General features: G+C 51.9%; 3 protein-coding genes across 4 annotated transcripts; all 3 read left to right on the forward strand.

The window, feature by feature from the left end:
- The first annotated feature begins 413 nt into the window (after window positions 1–413).
- Window positions 414–7,036, forward strand: KXD1 (KxDL motif containing 1). Its single transcript, XM_090290013.1, has 5 exons — window positions 414–630; window positions 3,355–3,476; window positions 4,431–4,583; window positions 5,208–5,254; window positions 6,075–7,036. Exons 1-5 carry the CDS (start codon window positions 466–468, stop codon window positions 6,302–6,304), a joined length of 717 nt encoding a protein of 238 aa, XP_090146139.1. The 5' UTR covers window positions 414–465; the 3' UTR covers window positions 6,305–7,036.
- Window positions 7,037–8,179: 1,143 nt separating this feature from the next.
- UBA52 (ubiquitin A-52 residue ribosomal protein fusion product 1) lies at window positions 8,180–10,943 on the forward strand. Of its 2 annotated transcripts, none has more exons than XM_090290014.1 (5): window positions 8,180–8,263; window positions 9,135–9,245; window positions 9,448–9,534; window positions 10,577–10,679; window positions 10,763–10,943. In XM_090290014.1, exons 2-5 carry the CDS (start codon window positions 9,143–9,145, stop codon window positions 10,854–10,856), a joined length of 387 nt encoding a protein of 128 aa, XP_090146140.1. In that variant the 5' UTR covers window positions 8,180–8,263; window positions 9,135–9,142; the 3' UTR covers window positions 10,857–10,943. The 2 variants fall into 2 exon arrangements, with proteins under 2 accessions (XP_090146140.1, XP_090146141.1); XM_090290015.1 differs by having other exon boundaries at window positions 8,198–8,267.
- Window positions 10,944–12,425: 1,482 nt separating this feature from the next.
- On the forward strand, window positions 12,426–14,519 carry REX1BD (required for excision 1-B domain containing). Its single transcript, XM_090290213.1, is given in 4 exon segments — window positions 12,426–12,540; window positions 12,543–12,656; window positions 13,613–13,652; window positions 14,286–14,519. Coding segments are annotated over 4 exon segments (294 nt in total). The 5' UTR covers window positions 12,426–12,494; the 3' UTR covers window positions 14,380–14,519.
- Window positions 14,520–14,575: the final 56 nt, after the last annotated feature.

The raw sequence follows: 14,575 nt of genomic DNA on the forward strand, positions 1-14,575 counted from the left end.
CCTCCTGATACAATACATTGAGTACACAGCATCGTTCTGAGATTCCTGTCCAAATTCCTTAAGTTAGGCCTAATCCTGAGGAAACTGGATAAACCCACATTGATGGGTGTTCTACAAAACCAGTAATCTTCCAAAGTATTAAGGTCATGAGAGATTAGGAAAGACTGAGGAACTGTCACAGAGTGGAGGAGTCTAAGCAGATGTGACTAAATGGGATCCTGCACCAGGAAAATGGTCAGCAAAAACACCACTTCAGCAATGAAACGCCTCACCCTCCAATCCCTTCCGCTCTGCCTTGAAACTCGGGCTTTAAAAACTACGCAGACGCGATAGGGACTACTTGATTGGCTATGCGTTGTGACGCACACGCCAACAGAAGCTGCATGTAAGTCCCACCTTTTCCTGCCGCGCCTCCACGCAAGGAAGTGGGTCCCGAACAAGTCATCGTCTTCGGAGCCCACACGCATGGTGCGTGGTGACGTCACAGCCGCGCGGGCGCCATCCCGGAAGCGTGAGCAAGGCCGCCAGATGTGCAGGTGCTGCTGCCACCGACACCGGGGCCAAGTTCTGGGTGGGGCTGGGGCCGCCGGGGCCGCCAGGGCCGCCAGGACCGCTGGAGAGGCAGGCCAGGTCGGGCGCGGCCTCCGGGCTGTCGCGGGGTGGGGTGCGCCACTGGCCACATCTGGGCACCCCTACTGTACACAGACCTCAGTTTCCCCGTCTGTTAAGTGAATCCGGGTTCGGGGTGCGGGAGCTGGGGCTGCCTGTGGTCAGGCTGTGCAGTGCCACCCGCATCCGGGCGTTGCCTGCCCGGGCCTCAGTTTCCCCGATTTGCAGGGGCGGAGTGCGAGGAGATATGCGAGCCCCGTCCACGCTCCGGGGTTTTGCTAAGCTTGGGCCGCCAAATTAAATTATGTGAAATGACCTGGGTGGAATCGCGACGCCTCTACGCCTTGGCATTTAACCTTGGGCGACGGAGCCCACTCCTCTGAGCCTTAGTTGCCCTAGGAGATGAATGATAGCGTCTGCCTTGTAGGGGTAAATAGGGATTAAATTTGCTCATATTCTTGGAAGTACCAGGGAGACCCTCGTCAAAAATGCTGATTCCCATGCCCCTTTCTAGGACTTCTTTATACTCCCCTTGGAGAAACAGCCTGCTCCGAGTTCAGCTTCTTACCGTCGCTGAGGGTTTACAGTGAGATTCAGATTCTTTGTTATTACCATTTTCTAGATGAGAAAACTGATGCAGGGAGATGAGGTGACTTTCCGAAGGTCACACAGTCTCCCTCTCTGTGTTTCCCTCATAAATGTATTTGGAGCAGGGCCCAGAGCCTTTGTTGGGGTATTTCCACCCTCATGTGATTCAGACAAGTTGTTAGTCAGGGAAGCCTTCCTGAGAGAGGCAGCTGGGGGTGGAGGGATGTGCCTTGAATCTCACATCTGGGAACCAGAGACAGGAAAGAGCCCTACTTGAAGCAGAACCATTTCCTGCAGGTCCAAATCTTGTGCCTGCCAATCTCTAGCTGTGGGCTTCCCACCACACGATTCTGCCCTTTGAGCCCAAGTATACATGATTATGCTTTTATTGAAATGTGGAAACTGTGGGTGCCCATACCTGGCATATAGTGGGAGCTCTACAGTGATTATTGGCAGAGGGGCAGGATTTCACCAGGTGGTGTAGCAGCTTATTCCAAAAAGCAGGTAGGGGTTGCAAATTGCTAGCCAAATTCACAGCAGAAATACTCTTGGTCTCCATGGTGTTTTGGGGAAAAAGTATTAGTTGCTAACATTTGTAAATGAGGCAATTTCACAGAAAACAACATCCCTATTTCCATTTTTTCCTGGAAAAAAATCAGAAGTCTGACAGGAAGCAAATGCAGTAAGAAGCTGCTGTGTTGTCATGGGTAGATACTGAACATCTGTACAGATTCACGCCTTTGTAGATCGTGTGGACAGCGGGCATTTGAGTTATGACTCAGGTTCACTGGCTTTGTAACAATGGCCCAGTGCCTCAGTCTCTGAGCTTCAGTTTTCTCACATACAAATAAGGGTAATAGTTCCCCTGTATAAAGTTGGTATCTTGTTTACCATGAAGTTGGTGCTCAGTAAACAGGAGAGTGGAGTAAGTAGGCTCTGAAAGCCCTTCCTCATCCTGTGTGTGAATCTTTACCAGTGGCAAGTGGGCCTTTCTGTTGGCCGTTAAATGTGTGGGCTCCAGAACCAAGCTATGTCATGATTCTAGGTATTTTTCTGAAACCCCCCACCAGGAGGATCAGTGCTGAAGCTGTGGCCTTTCTTTCTCTCTTTTTCTTTTTTTAAGATTTTATTTATTTTTTAGAGAGAGGAGAAGAGGAAGAAAGAAACATTGATAGGTTGTCTCTCTCATGCCCCCAACCAGGGACATGGCCTGCAACCCAGGCATGTGCCCTGACCAGCAATCAAACTGGCAACCTTTTGGTTCACAGGCCAGTGCTCAACCCCCTGAGCCTTACCAGCCAGGGCTATGGCCTTCCTTACCCTATCCTGATCAGGAAGCGCCCACCAACTCGGATGATTATCTGTGTGCCAGGAAGCTGAGAGGTGCAGAGCCATCTGGATTGCTGGGGCCCACAGCCTGGGTGCAAGTCCCTGAAATTTTTGGCTTTAATTTGCTGTTAAAAGTCTAGCGTCAGAGCAGAGTTTGAAAGGTCTGGTTTGCCTCTGCCAAATTAAGTTCTGATGATTCCTTGCTTTGAGCCAGGTTCTGGGCTGGGTTTTGGAGACAGAGCAGCAAGTGATAAAGACACACCTTGACTTTCTTGGAGTTGTTATTGCTGTGGGAAGACAGGCAAACAGGTCTACTGATAACTAAGATAATTTCAGGTGGAGATGAGCCAGTGAAGCAATTAAAACAAAGTGAAGTGATGAAAGTGACCAGAGTAGGGGTAGTCATCAAGGACCTCCTGTGAGAGAAGTCCCTGAAGGTGGTAATGATGTGAGGGGGGCAGCCTTGCATGTTCTGTCAGTGGGGACAGCAGGTACAAAGGCTGTGAAGTGGGAATGGGCAAAGGTGGGGGTAGGGGTGTATGGAAGGAAGTGGGCAGATCTATGCAGGTAGAGGGTGCCAGTGACTTTGGGCACATTGATAGAGGGTGCTGAAGAGGAGACATGGGATTCTGATGTGCTTTGGTACAAGTTATAAATATGATCTCCTGGAGTTCTTGAAAAATCTCGAATTCCCAAGATGACAACTGAGGCTCAGGTGGCATGACCCACACACATTTAAGCAGCCTGTGGAGTTCCCAGCCTCTTCTCTCTGTCTCATCTGTCCTAGTGCCTGGTGCAGACTGAAGACTTTCTTCCTCCCTATTTCAGGCAGTGGAGGAGGAGGAAGAGATGGACCCTCCGGACTTGGCCTCGAGGGTCTTCTGCAGCCGCATCTTGAGCATGGTGAATGTGGATGATGTCAATGCCATCATCCTGGCCCAGAAGAACATGTGAGTGGTGGCCAAGGGCCCTGGGCTCAGGCATGGAAAGGAATCCACTTTGCTGGCCCTACCCTGGCCCCACACTGGTGATAAAATGAAGGAAATGAGCAAATCTGCTGGCTGGCTCCAAAGGAAATTTTTTCATGGCATAGGAAACAGGGCTTTGGGATGGTTTCACAGCTGAGGATGGCTTGACAGGTCTGCAGCAGCTCCTGTCCCAAGGCCTGGAGTGGGGAGAGTTGGGAGGATAGGAAGGGGCCACTGGGGGAAATAAGGGAGCCTGTGGGCTGACTTCCTGTTGGGTGCCTGGTTTCTCAGAGTCCAGGCTGTCTGCAGAGCGCCTGGGGTCTCTTCAAGGGGCTGTGAATGCCCCTTTGCCCTTCTTGGGGCTTGGCACCATGGCCACTGCAGCCCCATCCTAATTCTGCCCTGACCTGAGGGGAAGAAGGGCTGACACAATCTTGGGGTGGAAACACGGGCTTCATTTTTGTGTTTTTAAGCCAAACATTCTTCCTTCCATATATGGCACAGCATGGACTTGATACCCTTACCTTCTCACCCTGTGACAGAGTTGCTGGGTATGTCTTGGTACCAGCACTACCCATCTTTCTCCTAGTTCTTTAGGTCAGACTCAGATCTCGCTCTGGGGAATTCCTAGCGTGAAGGAAGACAAAACCAGACACAAGCCTTCCTGATGTCATTGTGTCAGGGCTGTGCCAGAGAAACAACCTGGGGTGAGAGAGGTCAAAGAGTCTGCTTGAGGGAGAGGGTGAAATCTACATGAGAAAAGCACACTTGAGTAGGGTTTTGAAGGTTGAATAGTAGTTTGCTGGGTGGTTCAATCCTCAAGAAGAGCTTTGTAGGACTAGGGAACAGCACATGCAAAGCTTATGGGCTTAGCATGCTCAGTTGGCAGAGCCCTGGAGGCTAAGCAGAGGCGTTGGTGCCCTCTCTCTGCTACAGGCTGGACCGCTTTGAGAAGACCAATGAGATGCTGGCGAACTTCAACAACCTGTCAAGTGCCCGCCTGCAGCAGATGAGCGAGCGCTTCCTGCATCACACGAGGACCCTGGTGGAGATGAAGCGAGACCTGGACAGCATCTTCCGCAGAATCAGGCAGGTGCTTTGCCCCACTTGTCTCTGCCTCCCACTCCGGGCCTTGGGTCCTCTCATCTTCAATAAGGCCACCTGCTCCATATAACAGAGTGACGGGAAGATCCGGTTCACTTGTTTTACAAAGCTTCATCATGTAGTTAGCATCCAAAAAGATCTGAATTCTGGGATGAAAATCCTGATATTTCTGAATTTAAATTTTATCTTTTGAAAATTGCAACATAGCACCAGACACATGATGCAGAAAAGGCAGGCACAGAGCTGACAGTGAAAGGCCAGCCTCCTGTCCCCTTAGCCCTCTATCCAGGTCTTCTCTCAAGAGGCAAATCAGATTGCTGGGATTTAGTGTGGGCAGCCAGCACTTCCTGCCTCCCCTGACCTGCTCATTGGGTCTCATCCTGGCCTCCACACAAACACCTTCACTGAGGGTGCCACACCGAGGGTGGGAATTCCACAGGGCTGAAGGCCTGGGTGTCCCTCCAGCCCAGGAGTGCAGTGTGACAGGCAGTGAGAGGGAGGTTTCGACCACTCACCCACCCAGAGCTGACAGCAAGGGTTGTTAGCTTGCACAGGGCCCAGCCTGTGTGCTCAAGGGGTTCATCCTATGTGTCTTCCCTTCCCCCACAGGACACTGAAAGGGAAGCTGGCCAGGCAGCACCCAGAGGCCTTCAGTCGTAAGTGTTACCCAGGACTCCTATGCCCTGTGTCTGGTCTCTGCAACCTTGAATGACAGCGTTTTCAGCCCAGAGCTGGCTTTTGGAAGGTCGCTTCAGAAACTGGTGGGCAGTTGGGTCCAGAGAGATCTGGGACAAGGGGCAGTGGCCGGGGTGCTAGCCTGGGCTTCTTGGCAACCTGCAGAGCCAGTGCTGGGATTAAGATCCTCTCCGAGGGGGAGGTTGCAAGGGTGAACATGGATAAGAATGATGGCAATCCTTGCTCCAGTGAGTGCCATGTACCATTACAAGCAGGCTGTTACCCACAACCACCTGTGAGGTAGGGGCTGTGAGTATCCCCATTTCACACAGCAAAAATGAGGCCCAGAGGGGCACTGACTTGTCAGAGGAAGCACAGCATTCCCTTATACTGATCCTCAGTTTACCCCATATGCTGAATGGGCCAACAGCTCCCCACCCCTTGGCTACAGACAACCACAGGTACAGAGGCAATGCTGTTGTCATCAGCCCCAGTTTATTGAGCAGGGAGCTGAGGCAAGGGCAGGTGAGGGTTCTGGCTCAGGTGACAGAGTCAAAGACAGAGCTAGGCTCAGGCTCATCCCTAAGACCCATGTCAACCTGATCCAGAGAACCTGAGTCCTTACCTCACCTCACCTCACCTTGAAGAGAGGCCTCTTACCTGGCTGGGCCTCAGCTTCCTCTTCTGTAAAATGAATGAAGTCAAGCCCTATGGCAGGGGCTGGGGAGGTTGCTGTTAGGGGATCACAGGCCCTGTTACAGCAACTAAGCCAACTCCTCCTGCCTGGGTCTCCTTCCCCAGACATCCCAGAGGCATCCCTCCTGGAGGACGAAGAAGAAGATCCTATTCCGCCCAGCACCACAACCACCATTGCCACCTCAGAACAGAGTACAGGCTCCTGTGACACCAGCCCAGACACCATCTCACCCTCCTTCAGCCCTGGCTTCGAGGACCTGTCACACGTGCAGCCCGATTCCCCTGCCATCAATGGCCACAGCCAAATGGACAACAAAGAAATGCCGGGCGAGTAGCCCTGCTCCCAGGCGCTCCAAGGGGTCATATGGCTCTAGGTGTCTGAGGTGGTGGCGGGTAACCCTGTCTCCAGATGGTCGACTTTGCCACCTTATTCTGTCATCCACAGCACCCTGGGAGACAAGGCTCCCTCCTAGGTGTGTGGAATTTCTGGGGATCTGTCATTCCCACTCCCTCACTGAGAGCATCTCTCTCCTTCAGACCCTCTTCCAGGCTGGGGGATAAGCAACCATTTGGAGTCCTTGGGCTGGGCACAAGGAAGATTTGCCAGAGCCAGGCCTCAGGTCTGCTCTGAATAACACTTAAAGGGTTCCCAAAGACAAAAACCAGATATCCCTTCTCAGCACCCTGGTCAGGACCTCCTTGAGGTGGGAAAGCACTGTCATGTCTGAGTTCACCCCACCTCATTCCTGCACATAATTCTAATGTCCCTGTCCCTTCCTTCAACAAAAGTATTAAATATTTTCTCCAATCAGTATCTTAAGGTTTCTGAAACAGTTGTAGAAAGCTCATGACCATCCACTCAGCCACAAGTGTGATGCGGTCCATATCTGCCTGACCAGAGGTGTGAACTCTGAGGGACCTGCAGGCCTCTCCCAGGGCCTTCATGAAACAAGCCGAGCCACCTTGGGAAACAGAATTTAATGGAATATTTTTGTATTCGATGTTTAAAGATGCTGTTCGGTGGTTATCAATAAAACTCTGTTACTAAAAAGAGAAGGGTGTACCTATCAGTGGCTTCCTTCCATTGTTGGGTGCCATCAGCTCAGAAGGGGGACAAGTGCTTGATGTGGGAGGGACAGGGTGGGGTGCACACAGCCAAGAACCATTGAGCTAGAAAGATATGGCTGTCCTTGATGGGAGTCTCAGGTGGTGGCAGCCATAATACCTCAAGTTCCTATCACCATTGTTCACAACACTGTTTCTTTACCTCAGTGATTTTAAACCTTTTTCATTTCATGTCATACATAAACTAATTACTAAAATTCTGCAGCACACCAGAAAATGTTTGCCTATCTGACAAAAAGGAAAAAAAATGTATAATTCTGATTAATTCACACCGGATGGTTATTGTTGTGTTGGCTATTATTTTTTTATTTGTGCACCTAAGGGAAACGAGGTCCTTGCCCCGGACTAAGTAGGTACATATTGCGTATTTTAAAAATTCTTGTGGCACCAGTTGAAATCGATGCCTTAGCTCCTTGAATAAATCCTCCAGATTTCAGTCACAGGGAGCTGAGCTGGGTCCCCTTCTCCATTAGAAACTCACAGAATCCCTTCATCTTTGAAGCACTTAGAAATTATGTTATTAAAGGCATCTTCCCAGACCAGAGCGTGTCTGCTTTTGCCTAGTCCATAGGACCAACAGGAAGAGTTCAAGGAAATAAAAAGGTAGGCGGCCAAACTAACAAGTAACCACTCGGTCCTCACCTCTTTCATGAGCCTGCCACTTTTTTTAGCCTTCTACGAGTCTCCTGGGTCCCACCCCGAATCAGCGCACAACCGCCATAAAGTTTTAGAGTAACTGCCTCTGGGTGTTAGGTGCCTAAGTGGCTCCCGAGGGCCCCGCGCCTCCTCCTACCTTCTCTGCTACACCTCTGCTTCCTGAACCCGTAGACCCTCTGTTTAATGCCTTCGATTTAGCACAAAAGGGTCTTTTCCTTTACCCAATAAAGTACCCGAGCGCCCGTTAGGTGCAGTCTTCAGGCAACACCTGGCAAGGTGTGGCAATCTCACTTGACCCGGGTCAGAGGCATACAGCCGGAAGCAGGTGAGAGACGCTGGCCCATAGAGGCCTCGGCTTCGTTCGCCAGCACACAACATGGCGGCGGGGCGAGACGACGCGCGACGTGAATTGTGACGCAGGCGTGCGCTCTCGGTGCGCAGGCGCTCTCGACAGCTATTTGGCGGTTTCCGGTTCCGCCGCCCTCTTTCTTTTCAACGAGGCGGCGGAGTGTGTAGGTTGTGGCGTCTGTGCGGGTTTGCTTTGGGCCTGTGTTAAGCGGGAGACAGCGGGGGTCCTGGGGGTCTGGGCAGCGGAGGGGGCGGCTCAAATCGTTTTGTGCAAGCCAGGCTCCGCGAGTCGGCTAAGCAGAACCTGTTGGGCCTGGATTCTGGGCCCCGGGAGGTGAATCTGCTTTTGGTAGAGAATGTCTTACTCGTGTCGCTGGCCTAAGCTAACTCACGGGGCCTCAAGGCGGGGATGGGTCTCCTGGTCATATCCGAGTTAATGGGGTGGAATATTAAGCATGTAACGTCTTCACCGTGCCAGACACTAGGCCAGTTTCTTTAAAAGTATTAAACCACTCTTCCCACCTCCCGAACTGCGTCTCCACGCGCTTCCTTTTGTACATCTGTGAGGAGAGGTTGACAGTATCTGTCTTGTATGCTTTTTGGTTTTATTGAAAATGAAAAATTGCCTGTGTAAACAAGTATGTGGTGCGTGGTTGGCAGATAATTATGGGTTGGAGCAAAGGCAAGAGGTGTGGTCTGAGAAGTTTGGGGGTTACTGAGAAAGAAGCCAGAGTGAGCGTGAGCTTGGAGTTGGAGAGGAAAGGAACTAGGGGTGGCTGCTGAGGTGGGATTCCCACCCAAGCTTCAGGAAGGGTATTTTGTGGAGTACATGTAGCTATGGGCTGGTGGATGGGAGAGAGGGAGGATGGATTGATGGAACCTCCAGATCACTTTTGGGGGAAATGTGGCTGTCAAGGTGGTACCCAGGGCAATCCTGGACAGGACTGGCAGTCAGAGCTCCCAGGCTGGCCAGGCCCTGAGCTCAAGATGCTCGGTCCTGCAGTACTCACTACTTTGTCCTGGCCTCCCCAGCAGACACAGAGATGCAGATCTTTGTGAAGACCCTGACCGGCAAGACCATCACCCTTGAGGTTGAGCCCAGTGACACCATTGAGAATGTCAAAGCTAAAATCCAAGACAAAGAGGGTAAGTTGAGATAGTTCTGGGTGCGGAGGCCTTTCCAGTGCTTCCCCTGCATAATCTCAGAAAGGTATCTTGTCATTTCTACCTGGGTTTCCCTTTTGACAAGTTGGGATTAATGATGGAGAAGTTCTCTAGGGAGAGGGGAGAGCTGCCAGTAAGGCTTATCAGACAGAGCCTCAGTAACTGAGTTTGTCTCAATTCATAGGCATCCCGCCTGACCAGCAGCGTCTGATTTTTGCGGGCAAACAGCTGGAGGATGGCCGCACTCTCTCAGACTACAACATTCAGAAAGGTATTGGGTGTGTGTGTGTGCTGGAAAGGGCCCCATGAAGGGAAGCCAGCTGGACACATCTTTTGACATTTATTAGCCTCAAATTCCCCATGGGCTGGTGTAGCCATCTCCCAAAGGATTCTGATAAGTGCTTGTCAGACCTGAGAAGCTGTAGTCTATAGGGCACTGGGGGGCTCTGCCCCATACCTGTGGACCAAGATGGGGCACTGCCATCCTCATTGGCACTAGGAATGGGTTGGTCCTTAAGGTGAGGATCACAGGAAGTTGAGGCGACTTGAGCAAGATATTGTTTTACATCCCAGGAAAGTGTTTCATGATCTCATGATTACTACCTGTGTTTCCAGATGGTTTCCCATGTTCTTAAGTTTTTCTTTTATAAGATGTGTGTGTGTGTATTTTATTATGCTGTTAGAGTTGTCCCAATTTATTTCCCCCCTCCTCCTCTTCACCCAGTGACCTCCGCCTCCCTTCAGTTGTCCCTCCTCTTAGTCCATGCCCATTGGTTGTGCATATAGTTCTCAATATCTTCCTGTCTACTCCACTCCCTCCTACTATGCTTGTTATTCCCTGCATCATCTCCCTCCCTTTTCCCCCTGCCTGCTGACCTCCCCCCAATATGTTCCCCGTACCTATAATTCTTTTTCTCCTCTCGTTGCCTTAGTTTGTATTTGTTTCGATTCCCTAGCTTCTGCTGTTGGTTGTGTGTGTGCTTTTAATGTGATAACTACTATAAAGGAAATCATCAGTGTCACTCTTTGTAGGGACAAGCTTATTTTTGCCTAGCAAAAATAAAGGGTCCCTCCCGCACCACTTAGAAATCACCTTAACTGTTGGGAAGCCAGCTGGATACCACTGTTGGCATTTATTAGCCTCCAACTCCCCAAGGGCTGATGTGGCCATCTCCCAAAGGATTCTGATATATACCAGTCAAACCTGAGAAGCTCTAGTCTACAGGGCACTAAAGGGCTCTGCCCTGCACCTGTGGACCAAGTCCTGTGCTCAGACTGAGTCACTGTCTTTCCCCAAACCTTATTTCTTGTAGAGTCTACCCTGCACTTGGTGCTTCGTCTGCGTGGTGGCATCATCGAGCCCTCTCTCCGCCAGCTCGCCCAGAAGTACAACTGTGACAAGATGATCTGCCGCAAGTATGCAGGCTTGGGAGTGGGGGCGGCTGGCCCTGGTGGGGAGTGGTTGGGTATCCTGACCAGTCACTGCTGTCCCTGTGCAGGTGTTATGCCCGCCTGCACCCACGCGCTGTCAACTGCCGCAAGAAGAAGTGCGGCCACACCAACAACCTGCGCCCCAAGAAGAAGGTTAAATAAGGCCCTTCCATCACCTCTGGTCTACAGGGCAGTCTTCTGCCTAATTCCTGTGACCCTGGGGCCTCAATAAAGTTTCCCTTTCATTGACTGGAGCAGTAACTGGTGTTCATGTGGCTGGTCTGTCCAGTGGGGAAGGTTTGCAAGGTGTGGGCATCTCCTTTAGCGACTGAACTCCCTGTCACTTTACACTGCAGAGCCCTTGTCAGTCCTGTCCTTTTGGGTCTCTCATCTCTAAAACAGGTTGTGGTCCTGGCCCTCATCCATGTAGCCTAGCAAGCCCACCTGTGTTGGATTGTGTAGTCTATAACAAGGGAATGAAGACTCCAGGCCAGGGCCTAGTGGAACTGTCTTCACGGGTCCTACCTGAGAACAATGGTTTTGGAAGGGTAAGGGTAGGTCTCTCTTTTTTTTTTTTTTTTTTTTTTTAGGTGAGGGATGTGCACTGGACACCCTGAGAAGGCCATGTGTTCTGGGGACATTTGGGGCTTGATGTAGGTGGTTATCCAGGCCTGGAAAATACCTAAGATTAGCTGAGGTTACATTGTAAGCTAAGTCTGGAATTTTAGTCACTCCACATCAGTTTGGTTTCATCCCCATGAAACTACATTCTCTCCTCTGTAGGCCAGGCCACCACCATCTTGATCCCATTTCCACCGCTGGAGAAAGAAACTTCCAAGTTCTAAGTGGTGAATCTCCAGTGGAAAGCTTGGAGGCCACTTCTGCCCTTAACATGAAGCCCAGTTGGTCTCACCCTTCCCCCCAGGCTCCTCCCTTCAGAGCATTTCTGAGATCTTTACAAAGTCTTGAGTCTACTAAAGTGGCCTCAGATCTAGCAACTTGAGCTCACTAATATCAAACTGCATTGAAATCCCACTCTTGTGACAACCTTGTGGTATTGTATGACAGGTTTTCCTTGTGTGGGAGGTTATGTGTATGAAAGGAAGTTGGTTTTGACATAGCATACAGCAACCTACAAACTGAGGGACAGCGCTGCTATAATATACCTAGAAACACACATTCAAAGACAAAACTGAAGGCAAGCACTGGGCAAGAGCAAAGGGTGGGAGGCTCCTGGGTAGTCCCTGGTCTTCCCCAGTCTCCTGGTCTCCGGTTTGACAGGCCACAGGTTGGGGGTCCAGAAACCTCCGAGCCTGCAGAGGGCGCCTAGTGAAGCAACGTTCTGGGCGTGGACTGGGCTGCAGCTGGGCCTGCTGTCACTATGGCCCTGGGTGAGCCCAGGCCAGAGCAGAACTAAAAGGCGCAGAACCGGTCGTTCAGGCTCCGGGGCCCCGGCTTTATACCCCAGCCATGCCACTCCCCACTCCCCGCATCTGGGCACTAGTGCAGCGCATCCAATTGCAAGCTAAGCACACAGGCCTTCCACAGGCTGGAGGTACTGAGGCGGGCTGGGGTCTCAGGGTTTAGCCCTCTGCCTGCTCTGGAGGTGGGCGTGCCTGGGGGCGGAGCTGGGTCCCACGCTACGGCTTTGACAGGCGGGGCATGGTTTGCCAGGGGACCCAGGGTACATCCCTACTTCCCAAGGTCGCACTCTGCTGGGCGTCTAGTTTTTCTGCAGGAATCAGAGTCCTCCACATTTGGGTCCGGAAACACTTCATTGGGGTGGCTTTCAGATGGCCGATGCCAGTGCAGGACCTGAGAGCCTGGGAGCGTAGCCTCAGGACCCCCTCTGCCTCAGAGGTTACTGCCAGTACCTGCGCAGCAGTGTCCCGACAAGCGACCTCCTGCACTACGGGATTACAGTGCACAAGGTGACCCAGGACTTAGCCACCCTCACGGAATGTGCTGGCGGTGGAGGCCAAGCTGGCCAGCCTCAGAGCGCAGCTACTGCTCGCGTCCCACATGTGCAGCCTACAGCAGCTGGAGCTGTCCCCTATTCCCAAGCCTCATCTCTCCTGCGGTGGCCTGCTGGGCCTACACTGAGCCCCTTTATAGCAAAGGGCCATAAAATTCCAGTCCCCTAAAACCACGACCCCAGAGCCCCAGATCCCATCCCTTCCTACCCTACCTCAATCTTCCATTAAGGCTTCACTTGAGATTCTGTGGCCTCCTGGTCTCCAACTGTCCACCGAGTTTTATTCCAGGTTTTTAGTTCCAGAGGAGTCCGTCCATCCCAGTCCCTGTCCCCAGTGTAATGTCCTGGATGACCCGCCTCCACCCCCACGACGCTCCTCCCTTTTGGCTCTTAATGTCTCAGGTTCAGAGAAACCCAAGGTCCTGGCCTAAATTCTGGGCCTATTCTTGCCCTAGGGTTCCAAGGCCCTGCGTACTATGCCTCTACAGCCAATCCTGGCTGAAATACACTATTCCCAAGCTAAATCCACGCGAAGCCACGTCTAATATCTCACTCTACCCAGGCCACCCACACTTTCATGATCCCAGTCCCAATCTAGGTTTTTGACCTATTTCCACGGTGGGATTATAGGGTCCTGTCTCACCCCCAACTACTCTGCCCTTGGAACCAATACCTGGCTGGCGGCTAGTCCTACACTGCGCCAATGTGAGGCCTAGCGGGTGCTCTGCAGACTCTAGGGCTTGCCTACTCTACCCCTTCCTCAGGAATCCCTCTTAAATGAATCCCAGACTCCTCCCATGCAAAAACCCTTTTGCCACTCCCTACCAAGAGCTCCACCCTTTCACTGCCCTTCTGGTGTCTCTTCCCTAATGTCTGTGGGAGGGCAGTGGGTAGCCTCTGCCTGCTGTGATATCCTCCTTGCTGCCCCTTCCTCCTGCACCAGGTGGCCCTGCTGCCACGATGTGGGCACCAGAGCTGACAAGGCAAGGGGACACCCTACAGTTGTGCCAGCTGATGATAAAATTAGTGCCTCCTCCCAATGGGCTGACCATGCTAGATTTATTTGCACATGGGTGGGGCACACACTCCCAGGCATGTGTGCCCTAGGGCTGACACTGTCAAACTCTGTGGACCTGCACACAACCCTAAGGGTGTGCACACAAAGAGTCCACACCTGGTGGCGGCTCCCAGACATAGCACATATCCTCCATTTCCACACCAGACTCTATTCATTTCTGGGACAGCTGCACATCTCAGACACCAATCCTGCCCACATGGCTGGACCTGGAGCTTGGACACAGTCACCCAGGCCCTACCAAGCATATGCCTGTACATTCCTGCCCTTACCCGCCCACCCAAGCACACACACATGCACACCCCCTCAACATCTGCCACAGTAACACTGTACACCTTGATGGGATACACTCACCCAAGATGGCTTTTCTCTTTGCCCACTGTGATCTACAGGACTACCCCTATTCCCAAGCATCTAAGTGGTCCTCCTGCCTAGACGTTTGGTGATGGACTCAAACCCCACCGCAACCCCCCAGGGCTTGCCACAGCCCCCTCAGAGCTGCACAGTAGAGGCTAATTAACCTTATCTGGGTTTCATTTAGAGTTCCCATTTGCTCTTATAGGGCAATTAAAACCATGGAAGCCATCAGCGAGGTTCTCCAGGACCTCAGGTTTGATGCAGAATCTGCAGAGTGATGGTGACTCCCCAGGGACCAGCTGAGGTCAGAGATGGGAAATGGGGGTGGTGCCCAGCTTTGACTGCTAGCTGGGTGGGGTCAAGCCCCACCAGGCTGTTAACTCTCCTTGAGGTCACCACACCTCACACAAATAAAGAACACTTCATCTGCAGCTACCCTACTGTCTCTGCACCCTGGGGTGCTGGGGTATGCAT

This window comes from Furipterus horrens, unplaced genomic scaffold, assembly GCF_987537825.1.
Source record: "Furipterus horrens unplaced genomic scaffold, mFurHor1.1.pri manual_scaffold_10, whole genome shotgun sequence".
NCBI classification, from domain to species: domain Eukaryota; kingdom Metazoa; phylum Chordata; class Mammalia; order Chiroptera; family Furipteridae; genus Furipterus; species Furipterus horrens.